Source organism: Penicillium diatomitis (genome assembly GCF_028827545.1).
Source record: "Penicillium diatomitis strain IBT 30728 chromosome Unknown utg000002l_segment0_segment0, whole genome shotgun sequence".
Classification (NCBI taxonomy): Eukaryota; Fungi; Ascomycota; class Eurotiomycetes; order Eurotiales; family Aspergillaceae; genus Penicillium; species Penicillium diatomitis.
This window is the reverse complement of record NW_026623174.1, coordinates 1,001,373-1,015,923: the sequence shown is the minus strand read 5'-3', so window position 1 is coordinate 1,015,923 and position 14,551 is coordinate 1,001,373. Positions and strand designations below refer to the sequence as shown.

Below are 14,551 nucleotides of genomic sequence, written 5' to 3'. Positions count from 1 at the left end.
GGTCTGTCGTCTCATTATGTCTCTTGTAACAAGACAAGAGACTCGAACTCAAATGACCGGCTCTCCACATCTTCTTTGAAACGGTGGTCCACCCGACTCGCCGCTGATGAGTGATGAGTGATGACTGATCTGCCCGTCCCGCACACCTCCTGTACTTGTCGAGTCAGAGAGACCCTGTCGCCTCCTCGTCTGATCCAGTTCCCCCTGCCACTGCCACTGCCACTGCGGCACCTGCTCCAGACCTCAAGGCTCACGGGAGTCCGACAGGGAAGGTATCTTCCGACAGCTGAAGTCCCGTGCGCACCAGCAGGTGATGCATTGCCCGCATTGGACGGCGGACCCAGCCGCCTTCCAATTGACGGCTCCCGCTTCGCTGGGCCTAAGGTTTCCCGACCAGTTCAAATGGAAGAATGCGGACCGGAAGATCAAGTTGGAATGTATCTTCTCCGGGCCGCAACTCAGTATCACCACCTTGGGTGACGATGAGTATGACGATGACGATAATGCAACAGCCGAGTCGTCGACTTGCGGGAGCAAAGGAATCTGTCTGCAGCTCTGCAGTCTGCGGTTGGGACGGGAGACGAGATCGCATGACCGAGCGTTTCCGGGGTTTCCGGACACAACCACTCTGATTGGGATGGAGTTGCAATCTCGCTCGGGCGGCGAATGCGCAGAGTTCCTTTATTACGAACTCGTGGGCAGCGGAGGAGGTATTTTATACTCGGCTTTTTTTTTTGTTTTCCATTCGTTGGTTTAACCATCGAGTGGGAAACACTACAAGGTGTATACTAGGTGTACTAGGTGTACTAGGTGTACTAGGTGTACTAGGTGTACTAGGTGTACTAGGTGTACTAGGTGTACTAGGTGTACTAGGTGTACTAGGTGTACTAGGTGTACTAGGTGTACTAGGTGTACTAGGTGTACTAGGTGTACTAGGTGTACTAGGTGTACTAGGTGTACTAGGTGTACTAGGTGTACTAGGTGTACTAGGTGTACTAGGTGTACTAGGTGTACTAGGTGTACTAGGTGTACTAGGTGTACTAGGTGTACTAGGTGTACTAGGTGTACTAGGTGTACTAGGTGTACTAGGTGTACTAGGTGTACTAGGTGTACTAGGTGTACTAGGTGTACTAGGTGTACTAGGTGTACTAGGTGTACTAGGTGTACTAGGTGATCTTGTATGGTTGTGTACGACTACAAGGCCAAGACTAAGATGAAATGAAAGGATTGGATTTCTCATCCGGGAAAATTGGGTATCTCAAAACCAAAATTGTCAAAAGAGGACATCACATCATCCTCTCCACGGCATGTCAGACCAGGCGAAGTTGTATGAACCAGTCCAGATGTGGTCTTCCCTGTCCATGCGTATGCACCTCCTCGACCGTGCACATCTCTCTCTCGCGCTCTCGCTCTCTGCCACTGTCGTCCTGTCTCATCCCCCTCAATCTCCTCTTTGCTTTTTGTGCTGCTCTAGATATCAACAGCGGAAGAGAGAAAGATGCAAGGCATCATAAGCCTGGCCAACGCTAAACCAAAAAAAAAAAAAAAAAAAAAAAAAAAAAAACCATCCAGAACAACATCATCCTGACGCCCCATCCAATGCTCCGGTTTCCAATAGAGTGATGCGTTGGGAAAAAAACCCGCGTGTGGTCATGACTCATACCCATGGAGATCCTGTCGAGAGAGGGAGTTCTTTTGCTCTCAATTGTGGTCGCCAAAAGGGAAGGGAGAAGGGAAAGAGAGGGTTGGGACTTTTGGGGAGGACTCGTGGTTTTAGTCAGTCCCACAGGATTTGGACGCAACACCCTGACTCACCACCGCCCGTTGACCCACTTGGGTAGCGGCTGCCGGGTCACGAAATCCCCTGTCCCCACCAGTCCGACGGAGCCGTGGTGTCGATCACCTTTCCGAGGTCATAGTGAGGGTATGCCCCAGGGCCGCCCCCCGCATATTGACTTGCCATGGGGTGGTAATAGGGGGATGGCAGTCCAGTGGGGGAAGAGGAAACGAACGAACCCGGGCCTGGATAGGGAGAAGGGCCGGCGTGGAGGTGAGGGTGACCCGGAAAGTTCTGGTGCTGCACGGGATACTGAGCGGGCGTGGTCACCGTGGTGTCATTTGGCAGTGACTGCATCGGACCTTCGAAGGGGAGAGCGTAGCTCACTTGCGGAATGTGAAGATAGGTGGGAGGAGGGGCGAAGTGCAAGGGCTGCGTCTCGGGTTGCGGAGGCGTCATGAAGTGCAGTGGTGGTTGTTCTGCGTACTCCGGAGGCGTTTGTAAGGCCGCCCGCGGCTGCAGGGGACGAGGAGGAGAGGTGTCGTGCACCGGGGGCTGTTCAGCGTGGTGAGAGGGCGTGGAGGTCATGTACAGCGACTGCATGTCGACTTTGGGGGGCGTCGTCATGTACAGCGGCTGAGAAGGGTGTCGGGGGGGGAGTCATCAAGGCCACGGGCGACATGTGAAGAAGGGGGGGGGAGGAGGGAGTCGGGGCCAGTGGCGGCATCGAGACTGGAGGTGGGCGAGTCAAGCCCATTTGCCGAACTTGTCGTGAAGGGGAGCTTGACACCACGCCCGGGTGAGCTTGGACTGCGTCTCGAACCCGCTGCACCGTGGAGGACCGGCTGCGACTAGCGCGGTTCTTGCTCGGACCATCACTCGAGCCTTGGCGCTTGGTGATGCCGGCACTCTTCTTTCCCCTCGCGATACGGGGCGCTGACGAGCCGTGTCAGGGAGACCGCAGTTCCCACCTCTCTTGCCGCCAACCTTGCGGTATCGAGTCGTGGACTGGACGCCGTGCTGGACCGCCTCCTCGGTGAGCCGCCAGTAGCTCAGCGTCCGCTTACCTGCACCCTCCACCTTGAGGGCCTCGAATCCCTGTTCATTAAAGCCGAGTCAGATATTTGTCCTTGTCAGATCAATATAAGTTGCTCTTGTTCAAGTGTCGGTCCCACCTAGTGATCGGGACCAACAACCAAGACAAGCCACACCCCACGGAAAAAGGCACACTTACGGCATTCATCGAAAGGTTGTGCCGGATGCTATTCTTCCAACCCTTGGCCGACTCGGCGTTGGGCTTGTCGGTGTTTTGCCGGAACCACTCGTAGATGCCCTGGAGAGGCAGCATGTGATCCTCGGCGGCCATAAGAGCTTCCCAGATGAGCTGGGAGTAGGGCACGACCCTACCGTACTCGAGCTCGCTGGTAGCTGGAGTCGCAGCCGGTGAGGTGCCGCTGGCCTTGGAAATGTCGACCTCTGAGCTTACTGCGTCCTCAGGGTAGCGCGGGGACGAGGATGCCCAGGTGGAACTGGCCCAAGGGGCCATCTCGTGGACCGACGAAGGAGGACTGGGCTGACTGCAGCCTTGCGAGTGTCCCGAATAGTAAGCCGGGGCTCCTCCTGAGGTCACTGTGGTCCCACTGTGATCTCCAGGTCCTGGGGCTCGGGAGCTAAGCCGGCTGGGTTGGGAAGGGGAAGGGATCAAGGGAGGCGCAGGAGTTTCAGGAACGGTACTATTCAGGAGGACTGCAGCGAGGCTAGCTTCGTCCAAAGGATCAGACTGGCCAGGGTTGGAAGGAACGGGAAGGTAAGAGTGCATCACTTGAAACTCATTCATGATGGACAGATCTCCGTGAGCGTCAAGTGAATCTGCGAGACAAGCCATCGGAGAGTGACGTGGGGAGGAAGCTTTGAATGTAAGACAGTGATCTTTGAGGAGGCAGTGGTTGAAGGAAGAAGAACAAGATGACAGAGGTGAAGTGCTGATGTGCGAAGCAACTTGGTGAAAATCAACGTGTGCGTGGGAACCCTTCCAAAGAGGTCTGTATTTTTGTTGTCGATGGTGTTCATGTTCATGTTCGTGTGGGTTTTGTTGTGGTTGTTGTTTTTGTTGTGGTGTTTGCCTTGGGACACGAACCACTGCTTGATTCTGCCCTAGAGGGCGATATGGGATGGAAACTTCCATCTGGACAGAGGGCAGCCTGACAGGCACCAGTGACCGTGGGCCAGGAGTGCTGAGCATGTGAGTGAGCCAGACCACCGTACAAACTGCCAGAGCACTTGCGATATGAGACGCAACTTGGACTGCGCAAAAAGGAAGGTATAGGTTAAGGTTTCAAAATGTCCCTCTCGGTAAACATCTGGGCCACGGTGAAGTATATGAGAATGGGCTAAGCCTCCCCAAAAAAAACAGTGCAGGCAACTGTCCAATCTGTGGCCAGGCAGTGAAAAGGGTTCAAGATTTGAGCTATCGCATCATGGCAGCGTTCTTTTCCAATGCACGAACCGGTACTACTGTCGAATTGATCGACCGAATTGACTAGTTCAATGTACCATGCAAAACCACATAGAGTTGACTTGGTGCAAAAAAAAAACAAAAATGGGGAAAAAAACCGACGATGCTTTTTCAGATGGAGTCACCTCACCGATAGAGTGACTGGTAGCAGAGCCAAGGCATCTAAAGAATGGACTAACGGGCGCTAGGGAAGGATGAGAAACAATGCAAATCCACCAAAAATTGGAGAGGACAAAAAAAGACAGACACACCGAGCAAGAGCAGAGCGTCCGTAGCCATCCAGGAGTTGGGGATAAGACAAAGAGGCGTAGAGATCTAGTGCCAGGACCTCTTCTAGTCCTGCAGTGCCATTATTTTGTGCACGAGGAACATCGCCGTCTTTCCTGTTTCGTGCCCTGTGGAACAAGGGTCCCATAGTACACAGAGTGGCCAATGATCCTCCAACGGGTCGAGGTGGGTCGAAGCGACGGGCTACACCAAAAGTACTGAAGTCGTGGTTGAGTTGAGCGAAAACGCCGACAGGCGATAGTTCCTTTCTTCGTCAAATAAGCGTGAAGCCTGGCGGACACGGTCGAGGAGGTCAAGAATCTACGAAGCACGGAGACCTGCAGAATTCGCTGCTCAACCTGCCACTTTTGCGGCCCTAAATGGAATATCCAGCCCATTGATGCTTCTGGAAGTTGACGGTTGGACTGAGTTCATTTCTGGAAGTTCTTCACCAGCATTGAATGGACCGTGAGATCGAAGACGAAAGAGAGGTCAAGACGAAAGCACCGCTTCTTTGGGATTGTGATCCTGCCCAAGGACGCAGGCATTGTCTGCTCCAGAGCCTTGTCCTCAACATCGAAGGAAGCGCTTGAATTCGACTGGCAGCTGCAGACCTGTCAGGTGCCACCGGACCCCATCATACAGGCTCCGTGACGTTCCGTGGCAACTTGTTGAAGGTCTTCAGAGTGGCTGCAGGGGCTTTGCGGGAAGTCGCGAGAATGAGACAGCAATAAGTCTCGAACTCGTTCCTCAAAACCCGCTTGCCCGAGTCGGCCAAGGATGTGGGAGGAACCGGTCCATAGGCGATATTAAACAGTTGTCACATTAAGCATTTGAGATTAGATCCACACGTGGACACATGCGGGAAAGGTCTAGCTTTCTGTTTTACTTTTCGCAAGAAATGTGTACAATCAAGATGAGAGAGGATGAATGTTTCCAAGCCAATCGGTCGTTGGCAGTTGCGGTCGGTAGTCGCCAAGCTTAAGCGGTTAGCGCCTGAGAAAACAGGCGTACCGAAGATCTGACTGTTCCGCCCTCGGGCCTGCAGATGGTAATGGGCCATCACATACTCGTCGGCAATATGCAGCAACCGTGACCTCGACGGATCTTCGAAGAAATCAAAGTGGGTTTACTTCCGATAATAGATCTGAATAGCATGTTAGCACTGATCACATCGGCGCAGAGTTCCCATGTTGTGTGAGAATCTTCAGGGTGAGGGGAAGGAACTCACTCTCTTGAATTGGAAGTGTAACTGGAGAATTCCCTGTAGAAAGAAGAAAGAAAAAGGCTTGGTCAGTGGAAGTGTTCTTCGCTCTTCGCCGTCCAGCGGCGGGAAGGTCGGTCCGCTAAGCTACAGCCGAGGGAGGGACGCACCTTGTCGAAAGTACTCTTGAATCCTCGCTCGCGCTTCGCACTGTAGTCCCATTCCTTGTCGACAATGCGGAACGCGATGTCTTCGTACGGCGCCCCCGCGGTGAACCGTATGAGGCACGTGTCTTCTTCCCCAGCCTCGGCGAAAGATTGTCCGCGTTTCCGACCGGCTTCTCGTTCAATGCGGTATGTTGGAGCCTTGGTTTTGTCAATCAGGTCCGGATAGAAGATGTTGAACTTGTAGCCTTGGACCACCTTGGGTGGCGGGTTATCGTGGTCGTAATGGGTCTGATTGTACTTATTCCATTCGTATCCCATCTGAACCCGATTAAAGTACCGGGGCTTTCGGGGTCGGTACTTGTCCGCCCACTGAGATTTTGACGCTGTTGTCACGGCTTCTTCACTGGTGAAGATTTCTTCATTTTCACTGATACCCTTAGCCAATTCCCGTTCGTAGAGAGCTTTGGTGGCCTGAGAAAAGTCGTCATTAGGGATGGCAGAGAATCGCCCCGGTGCGCCCGATGGTGCGGCACTCGTTGACGTCCCGCTGCTCGTCACAACGGCAACTCTTTCGGCACCACGGTGTCGCAGAGGAACGAATCCCATCCGCAGGATTTTCTGACGCTCTTGAGCCTGGGGAATAGAGTTAGAGACGCTGTGGAACTCACGAGGCAAAGTTGCGACAACACTCACCACTTGACGAAGAAAAGCGCTTTCGTCCATAATTTCCAATCCCTTGTCTTCCTGGCGGACGTGGAGTAATGGGTCCGGGTCCAAGTCCTTGTACTCGGCTGAATCGGTCAACGCCTGCGACAGATCATTTGCAGGCACAGTGGGTGCCAACGGAGCAAGCTTCTGGCGAATGACTTCGGCTTCTGCTGTTTGTTGCTTTCGAAGATCACGCACACGCTCGTTGATCACGTCTTGATAAACGTTTCGCAGCCTTGCCCGAGCCTTCCACACCGTCAAACTGCGAAGGAGCTCCTCCCAGTAGTCCGTATCGATAGGTTCATTGGAATTCAACTTCTTCTTGACTTGCACTTCAAGCGTCTGCAATTGTTCGTAAGATTTGGGGCTCAACAGTCGGTTGATATCCGCGGCCACCGAGCTCAACGCTCGCCCTTGGGGAGCCGAAGTCTTCTGACGATCACGGCAAATGATTTTCATGGTCTGGACGGAGAGGTACATTTATCAGCGAGTCGTCTTTACTAGAAACGTGCAAGCGTATGGGAGGCGAACTGACCTGCCAATAATCCCGGTTTTGTGGGTTTGACTCCAATTTCAAAAAAGTATCAATATCGTGCTCCAAATCCCCCAACTGTGACTGCGACAAGCCTTCAAAGACACCATCCGGATCTACCACGTCCAGTTCCGAATCGGCAATCTCATCGTCAAGAGGATCCCGCGTGGGATCGATGACACGCAATGTGACGGTCAGCCAGTCGATAGGCTTTGCGCGCCCTTCCTTCACTCGAATCTCTGCCTTCTTCTTGGCTTGCTTCAACACAAAGAGATCCTCTTGTGCAACCCACTCTCGAGCTTGTACATCCTCCTGCAACTGATTGAGACGGACTTGATCGCGCATATCTCGAGAAGGTCCCGAGCCACGCGAATTTCCATTATCCCATTTCCGGCTCGACTCTTGTCGTTCACGATAATCTCGTCCTTTCTGATGGCGATGCTGGGGCTGTCGCCAGGAAGAGGGAGATCGCGATCGGCTACGCCGTTGAGCTTGGCGGTCGGACATTTCAGACGGAGCTTCTGTCAAGCTCTATTGATAGAATCGCTGAAGACTGGCACTCAGTTTATAAGCTTTCTCCGTTTGGAGACGGTTCGGTAGCGACTCAACTGACGTCGCGCGGCAGAAAGATGGTGTAGACGATCGGCGGAGAGTGAGTGGGAGCGTGCGGCTAACTTTCCCCGGAGCCGCGCTTCAGTGAGATTGGCCCGGCAGCTATCCACAACCATCCGGGTGAGTTTCTACAGTTCGCAAGTCAACAAAAGCCAGCGGGGGATTGACTGGGCAGAGTCTTTGATATCATTAAATCAGAGCAATGGCCTCACATTGGTACACACTGGCACTGTCGGGAGAGAAATTACCTCCGCTCTTTTACCGGTACATCTGGTCTCGTCAAGGCTACAATCTTCATGTGACAGACCTCACATACATCTGGTCTGAACCACTATCCCGGAAAGAAATAATCAGTCGGGCGGAAGAGACAGCAACAACAATTGATCCAAGTGAGGATCTGGGCCAGTTCGATCTATTGCTCCAAAAGATCGACAATGGTCTGCGCGGCGAGAATGGCACTCTTGTATTAGGCGGTAGTACATCGGAGGGCCAGCTCCATCTCGAGACAACTACCAACTTGCCTCCTCCATTGAGTCCACTACGCTGGGACATGTACCTGCAAAAAGAGGATGCCTCCTCAATGACAACCCATGTCATATTCCCGCTTCTGAGAAGCGAGGCATTTTGGGAATCACGTCAACAGAGCCTGCTTCAACAGTTGCGGCAGAAGGATTGGGTATTGGCAAAGTTGTTCGACAGATTCGAGGCCTTGGGTGCAGACTTGACGACGGTCTTCCCGGGTGTTGCTGGCTTGCGAGCCTCTCGAAAGGGACATTCTAGGTTAGAAGCGGCGAAATACATCAAAGGCGTGGCTGCATTCGACGAAGAACAGTGGCTCGCGGATTCTGAGACCACGCAGAACTTCAACGGCATCAGTCACTTATTTCGTGAATTAGCTACGTCGACAGATGATCAGGGCCTTGGGAATCTTCATCCTTCGCAAAAGGAATGGTGGAACCATCTCGCCAAATCTGCAAAGCCTGTGCCTACTCCTGAAAACCCAGAAGATTCTTCATCATCCCAACCTCAGCAGCAACATCGTCAGTCACAAACAGACATAGATTTGGATGGGGAGACAGCCTCAGAAAGTGAAGGAGACGAATTCGAGGTTTGAATCTCCCCACTTTGCTTACACAGCACTCTTTCTCACTACATATCCAGCAACAAGACGTGATACCGCGACAACAAACGATTACAGAGAAAGGCACCAAGTCTTCATACCAAGCTACTAAGCACGCGGACGGAACAGCCGCGCCAGCTCAGCCGGAAGGCCAAAAAGACGATCTCACTGAAACCGCATCCGAATCCGAACGTGAGCCGAGCTTGTCTCCCCCATCTCGAAGAGAAAAGACACCACGAGCTTTGTCACCACCTCCACCCAAGGAAACCAAGGCAAGCCCGCGCGCATCAGAGCCCCTAACGAAGCCAAAAAAGGGTCTCGGCGTGATTGGAGGCAGGAAAAAGACATCTCCGTCAAAGCCCCAGACTGAGCCGCAGCTTGCAACGCCCCCAGTGACTGAGCCTTCAAAGCCCGGCATTCAACAAGATCGAGGCGAAGATGTGTCCAATGTACCCAAAGGCAAGAAGACTTCGAGGCTGGGCATGATAGGCAGCAAATTGAGAACAAAACCACCGCCCAGTCCCGAAAAGCCCTCGAAGCAACGAGATTCTCAAACCGCTTCTACGGAGAAGGAACAACATGTTCCAAGTAAACCCGCCAGCCCGATTGCAGACAAAGTTTCTTCAACCAAAGCAACCGCGGGACCGTCGACGCCGACGAAGGAGATTACAGAATCTCCAAAAGAGGAGACTGATGATCAGAAAGCTGCTCGTAGGCGCGAAGAGTTGAAGCGTCAACTGGAGGCGAAAAGCAAAGCGCCTGCGAAGAAGAGCCGAAAGTTCTAGACCTGCACTTTGTTGCTGTACAGAAAGAAATGAGACTTCATAGAAGGACAGTGAGATCCAGCTCATCTTGAATTATGAGCGATTCGACGCATATTCGTAATAATCATTAAGAGTGCTATCTGGCAATGGTATCGATAAAATCAAACAGAAAAAGAAGCATTTCATGAAGCTGGGACAACGCCATGCGAGGCACACATTGTTGCGTGCAGCAAAGTCCGTCCAAGCGATGCAGACTAAGGAGGTGCAGTAGATCGTCCAGCTGGTCCTTCCCCGCCATCTTGCTCATTCGGGGTGAGGAGACGCACTTTCTTGGGCGAAAGGGCACCAGATGACTGTCGGCCGTGACCGGTTCCAGTCGTGGCTGCAACACCTGCCGCTCCAAGCATGCCACGAACCTTGTGCAAAGTCCGGCTCTCACTAGGCCACTTCTCGTTTTGAGGAGTCGCTACCCCCGATGAGCGACTTGTCGAGTCTCGACGTTTCGTTGCTGCTGTGAGCATCTGGCGGTTGAACTCGCGGCGTGGACCTGGTGCGCAATCGTGCCAACAACCGGGTGTGGCACAGCCACCCTCGCTCATCGGGACATCTCTAAGCCACAATGTGATGCAAGCCGTGTGACCGCCGTGTCCGCACCCTTGGCACCAGAGCCAGAGCTGCGCGTTTCTGGCGCTGAAGGGTTTGAACTCAACAGCGTCACACGTAGGGAGGGGCTCGGTGGCCGCGGACTGCGATGACCGCACGGACGAGGCACAGGACGTTGTGACCATACTTGACCGAGGTGATTCCGAATCTTGATAGGCAGTGACCCAATCTTCAGGCGGTTCGAGGCTCTGGCAAATTGGACAAGGCGGCTGACGCGTGTTGCAGCGATGGCAGCGTAGGTTGTCCCTCTGTGGGTTTTCATACGGCCGCTGGCATGTGAAACAGAAAACATTGATGAATGTATCTGCCAATGCATAATCGTAGACCCCTGGGTAAGCTGAAACACAAGATAATCGTAGTTCTGCGGCCTCAATCTCCATCGAATGCCTGACAAGATGCTCATTGTACGTTCTGAAAATCAATTCGCTCTCCTCACAAGGGAAGATGTCTTCGCAATCCTCATAGAGAACGTGTAAAGTGCGAAGGAGATGAGCAGCTGTTTGAACATCAGCAGCGTTGCTCGTACTATGATAATGTCGAATTGCTTCCGTGAGAATTGCGGCTACGCTCCATGGCATGGATTCGGTACTGTCTGGAACAAGCGGCAACCGAACTTGTGAGACATCCTTGTAGATCCCACCAATTCCAGGCAGAGCTGGGAGACCGAGCAGTGGTTCAACAGAATGAGAGCTTTGTTTTTCCTTGAAGACTAAGTGGTCAAGGGGAGTCGACTCAGTGAGTAGGGTCGGGGGCGTGGATGGCCGAGCAAGATGATTCTGCCCTTCTTGTGCTACATCCAATTCATCCAGCTCAGCAACATCTTCCTCCGGCTCTTCGGGAGACGTCTCGAGATAAGGTTCTTTCCGGGTTCCTAGAGCCGCTTTGCCGGCGAAGGAACCGGCGTAACTACCATCTCGACCGTCGGCAGGAGCGATATTTGATGAAAATGAAGCAGCAATCGATTTCGAAGGATTGGAACCATCGGTCGATGCTGAGAACATTGTGAAACTCTCAGAAGAATCACGTCTTATGTAGCCATCGGATGGTCCACGATCAGTTCCCGTCGGCGTGTCCAGTTTGAGAACTTTCTTTGGATGTTGTTTGTAGTTGCTGATTGCAGCTCGCTTATGTTCCAACTTTTGATCATATTCATCTTCATTTGGATCCGGGGGGATCTCTCGACTGAGGCGAGTGTGCCAGTCTGATCTTCCCGCGATTGCCCGAGGGGCCGATCTTTGCTCATCGTCGAGCTCAGGCTGTAGCGGATCACGAAGTCGCTGGTAAATGACAGCCGCTGACCACGAGTTATCATTACTGGATAGTGACTGGTCTCGGTTAAGGTTCAAAGCGTGTTGATTCGAAGGGGGGTCGCTTTCGGACATAGCCCAGCCGTTATGGGGGCTTAGAACTGAAGGCGGGAGAGGGTCAAGATCAATCCCACTTTCACTGAGTGAGGGAATTTGAGAGTCTGTACTGCTGCTCCATGACTCCTGTGGTGTGTCGGGTATGGGCTGCGCAAGGGGAGTAGTCATGTTGGAAGTACTCTCCGTGTCACTCACGACGTTTCGCTGACCCTCGGTTTGCATCACACCTTTGAAAAGCCGACTTTTCATCTTGCCCGATCGATCATGGTCACCAACCCGTGAGCTGATCGCCAAACCATCTTTGGATGTCCTTGGTTTCGTCCCTTTGTTTCCAGACTGCATTTCTCTCGCTCGTCGCTGGAACTCTTGGATGATCGCAAACTTGACAATGCGCCAGGTCTGGGCAAGCCTTGGCAAGGAGAGACTCATAGCGCATTCAGCATTCTTGTCAAGCGAAATCAGCAGCTGAAGTAGAAGCTCCATGGAGCTTTGAGCGTGCGCGTTTTCGTTCAGTAATGACGAGTAATGGCGCGCCAAGTATCGGAAATGGGATGGAGTGTTCGTCGCATTAGGAATGGACCCAATGATTCCGATCTGATTGGTAAGGGGAAGAGGAGGGATCTTAGCGAGAGCCTGGTTGAGAGGCAACACCTGCGTGATGTCAATCACACCAGGCGGAGTACTTCCCAAAGACTTTGACTGCCTGGTCGTAGCTAGCTTTGACTGTCGCGGCCTGAATGACGAGGCCACAACGACCCCGTCGAGAACATCGTCGGCCGGACTCTGACTCAACGAGTGATCGCCATTGCTACTCAGATCCTCGTCGAGATTGAGAAATTCGGATCCATTTGGAGCTAAACCACGTCGTCTCGGCCGGGCTTCGCCAAATGCGACAAAGCTTCCATTAGGATTCCACGCCGCTGCACACACGGGCCGACGATTTGCAACGGTTGGAGCATATCGAACGTCGGTTTGAGTAAAGGCTCCCGATTCGCCAACAGTCCATAGGAGATCTTTTGAGTGCCAAAGTAAATCAGCAGCCGGCACATCGTACCGGTCAAATTCTCGGAAAGGAACATGGACTCTACGAAGGTCCCAAAGATGAATCCGAGGGTCTTCTTTATCGTAGGTGGTGACAACCTGAGTTGATTGCCATTTCCCTGTGCTTGGTGAGTCACCAACCAAGGACGGAGGTCGCCATCGAACATTGGTGACAGCTTGAGGAGTCCGAAACTGGAAAAGAGGCTTCTGTCGTCGCTCTGCCCCAGTGGAGAAGTCCCAGACCTTGACCAACCGATCAGTGCCCCCGCTGATGACGTGTCTTCCGTCGGCATGCCAATCTATGGCAAAACAAGGCCGTTCGTGGGCTGCGATCCGCATGACGGGAGCATTTGTCTTGCGCGAATCCCACATCTGAATGACACCGCTATCAGAGGCAGTAGCGAACATGACTCCATCAGAAGGAGACCACCGTACGTCTCGAATCGCGTCGCTATTACTTTGGTAGACTTCCTTACTACCACACGTGGACAAGCTTCGATCCATGGAAGGAGATCGCAAGTCCCACATACGAATCGTCCCATCCTGACTGCCAGATAACAGCCATGATGCGAGATGTGGATTAAATGCCAGTCGGTGAACCTGTCGATTGTGGCCTTGGAAACGACATACTTGTAGACCAGGTCGATGTAGATCATAGAGAATGATGCGACCATTTGCAACTGCCGTTGCGATCATTCGCTCATAGTTGCTATGCGACCATTTGACGTCTCTCACATTCAATTGATCTTTGTGTATTGTCGAGGCTCCCGACTGGTGATGCGTCGATGCATAGCTGATAACCGCATTGCGGATGTTGTATTCCTCTGACGAGTGATCGGCTGAGACATTGATTGTTTTGAGGATTTCCTTCCCTCCAATGACCGCGTGCGTGCCGTCCGGGGATGTGTCTAGGGCTGTGATCGGAATCCCGGTGCGGTGGGTGACAGTCTGTGGCTCACCAGGCCTACTGACGTTAGTGGAAACAAGCCATCAACCACCTCCCAGGCGAAGGACAATGCTGGGAGCAGCAACACAGTGGGATGTGGTAGAATGGACATGGACTGGGTTGAGATGGGCTTTCTTGCACTTCTCGCATGACATTCCGCATTGGGTAGGGTGTCTCGACCGTGGCAGAGTCTGGCGGTGTGAGAGGCGATGCAGTACGTACAGTGGTTTCGATCTGAGCGGTCTAACGTCATCCACGCGGCTGCTCTGCGGACTGGGAGGTCTCGACCCGGAGAAGAAAGGCTGCGCGATACGAGCAAGCGCGTGGGCGGCCCGATGAGAGTATTTGGTGGGCGGCGGCGGTGGTGGAGGGACCGGAGAACGTGACCCTGAGAGGTCTGACATGGTTCTTCACTCCATCACTCCATCAAGAACATACACGACCAATTGCCCGAGGCACAGATTTCTGGTGGTGGGGACAGGAGCGAGGCATGTCGCAGTGAATTCACTATCGTCGAAGGATGCCGCATTAAAGTTGGGCCTCGGTGCCCAAGCGGTGAAGCGCCGCGTGATTCCTCAGGCAGCAGTTCCCTACCTACCTAGTTGCGGTAATCGCCTTCGAGTCTACTACCGCATCAATATGTACAATTGTACATACTACTGTTTCCTCTCAGGCTCTCACCGTACGATGCTATTATAGCCATACAAGAATGTTCCGAACAGCATACTGTGTTTACTGTGCTGATATGCTCTTGTCACACAGAAGGCGGTATCCTAGCTAGGTCAATGAAGCCCCATCTCGGCAAGGTCGCAAGACCGGTTGTTCAGAATCCGTCTCGCATGAGCATCAAAGTCTTGCGCAAGAAGGCTTC

The 14,551-nt window shown here is 52.9% G+C and overlaps 5 protein-coding genes across 5 annotated transcripts; 1 reads left to right on the top strand and 4 right to left on the bottom strand.

The window, feature by feature from the left end:
* Window positions 1-1,852: 1,852 nt before the first annotated feature.
* Window positions 1,853-2,404, bottom strand: N7539_001490 (uncharacterized protein; the record flags this gene model as incomplete). Its single annotated transcript, XM_056931093.1, has 1 exon — window positions 1,853-2,404. The coding sequence occupies one exon, from the start codon at window positions 2,402-2,404 to the stop codon at window positions 1,853-1,855; it is 552 nt and encodes a 183-aa protein (XP_056793124.1).
* A 120-nt stretch (window positions 2,405-2,524) lies between these two features.
* Window positions 2,525-3,614, bottom strand: N7539_001489 (uncharacterized protein; the record flags this gene model as incomplete). The annotated part of the gene is made up of 2 exons (XM_056931092.1): window positions 2,525-2,875; window positions 3,012-3,614. The coding sequence occupies 2 exons, from the start codon at window positions 3,612-3,614 to the stop codon at window positions 2,525-2,527; spliced, it is 954 nt and encodes a 317-aa protein (XP_056793123.1).
* Window positions 3,615-5,852: 2,238 nt separating this feature from the next.
* N7539_001488 (splicing factor cactin) lies at window positions 5,853-7,677 on the bottom strand (the record flags this gene model as incomplete). The annotated part of the gene is made up of 2 exons (XM_056931091.1): window positions 5,853-7,100; window positions 7,174-7,677. 2 exons carry the CDS (start codon window positions 7,675-7,677, stop codon window positions 5,853-5,855), a joined length of 1,752 nt encoding a protein of 583 aa, XP_056793122.1.
* Window positions 7,678-7,984: 307 nt separating this feature from the next.
* On the top strand, window positions 7,985-9,687 carry N7539_001487 (uncharacterized protein; the record flags this gene model as incomplete). The annotated part of the gene is made up of 2 exons (XM_056931090.1): window positions 7,985-8,890; window positions 8,944-9,687. The coding sequence occupies 2 exons, from the start codon at window positions 7,985-7,987 to the stop codon at window positions 9,685-9,687; spliced, it is 1,650 nt and encodes a 549-aa protein (XP_056793121.1).
* Window positions 9,688-9,920: 233 nt separating this feature from the next.
* N7539_001486 (WD repeat protein) lies at window positions 9,921-14,084 on the bottom strand (the record flags this gene model as incomplete). The annotated part of the gene is made up of 2 exons (XM_056931089.1): window positions 9,921-13,698; window positions 13,903-14,084. 2 exons carry the CDS (start codon window positions 14,082-14,084, stop codon window positions 9,921-9,923), a joined length of 3,960 nt encoding a protein of 1,319 aa, XP_056793120.1.
* Window positions 14,085-14,551: the final 467 nt, after the last annotated feature.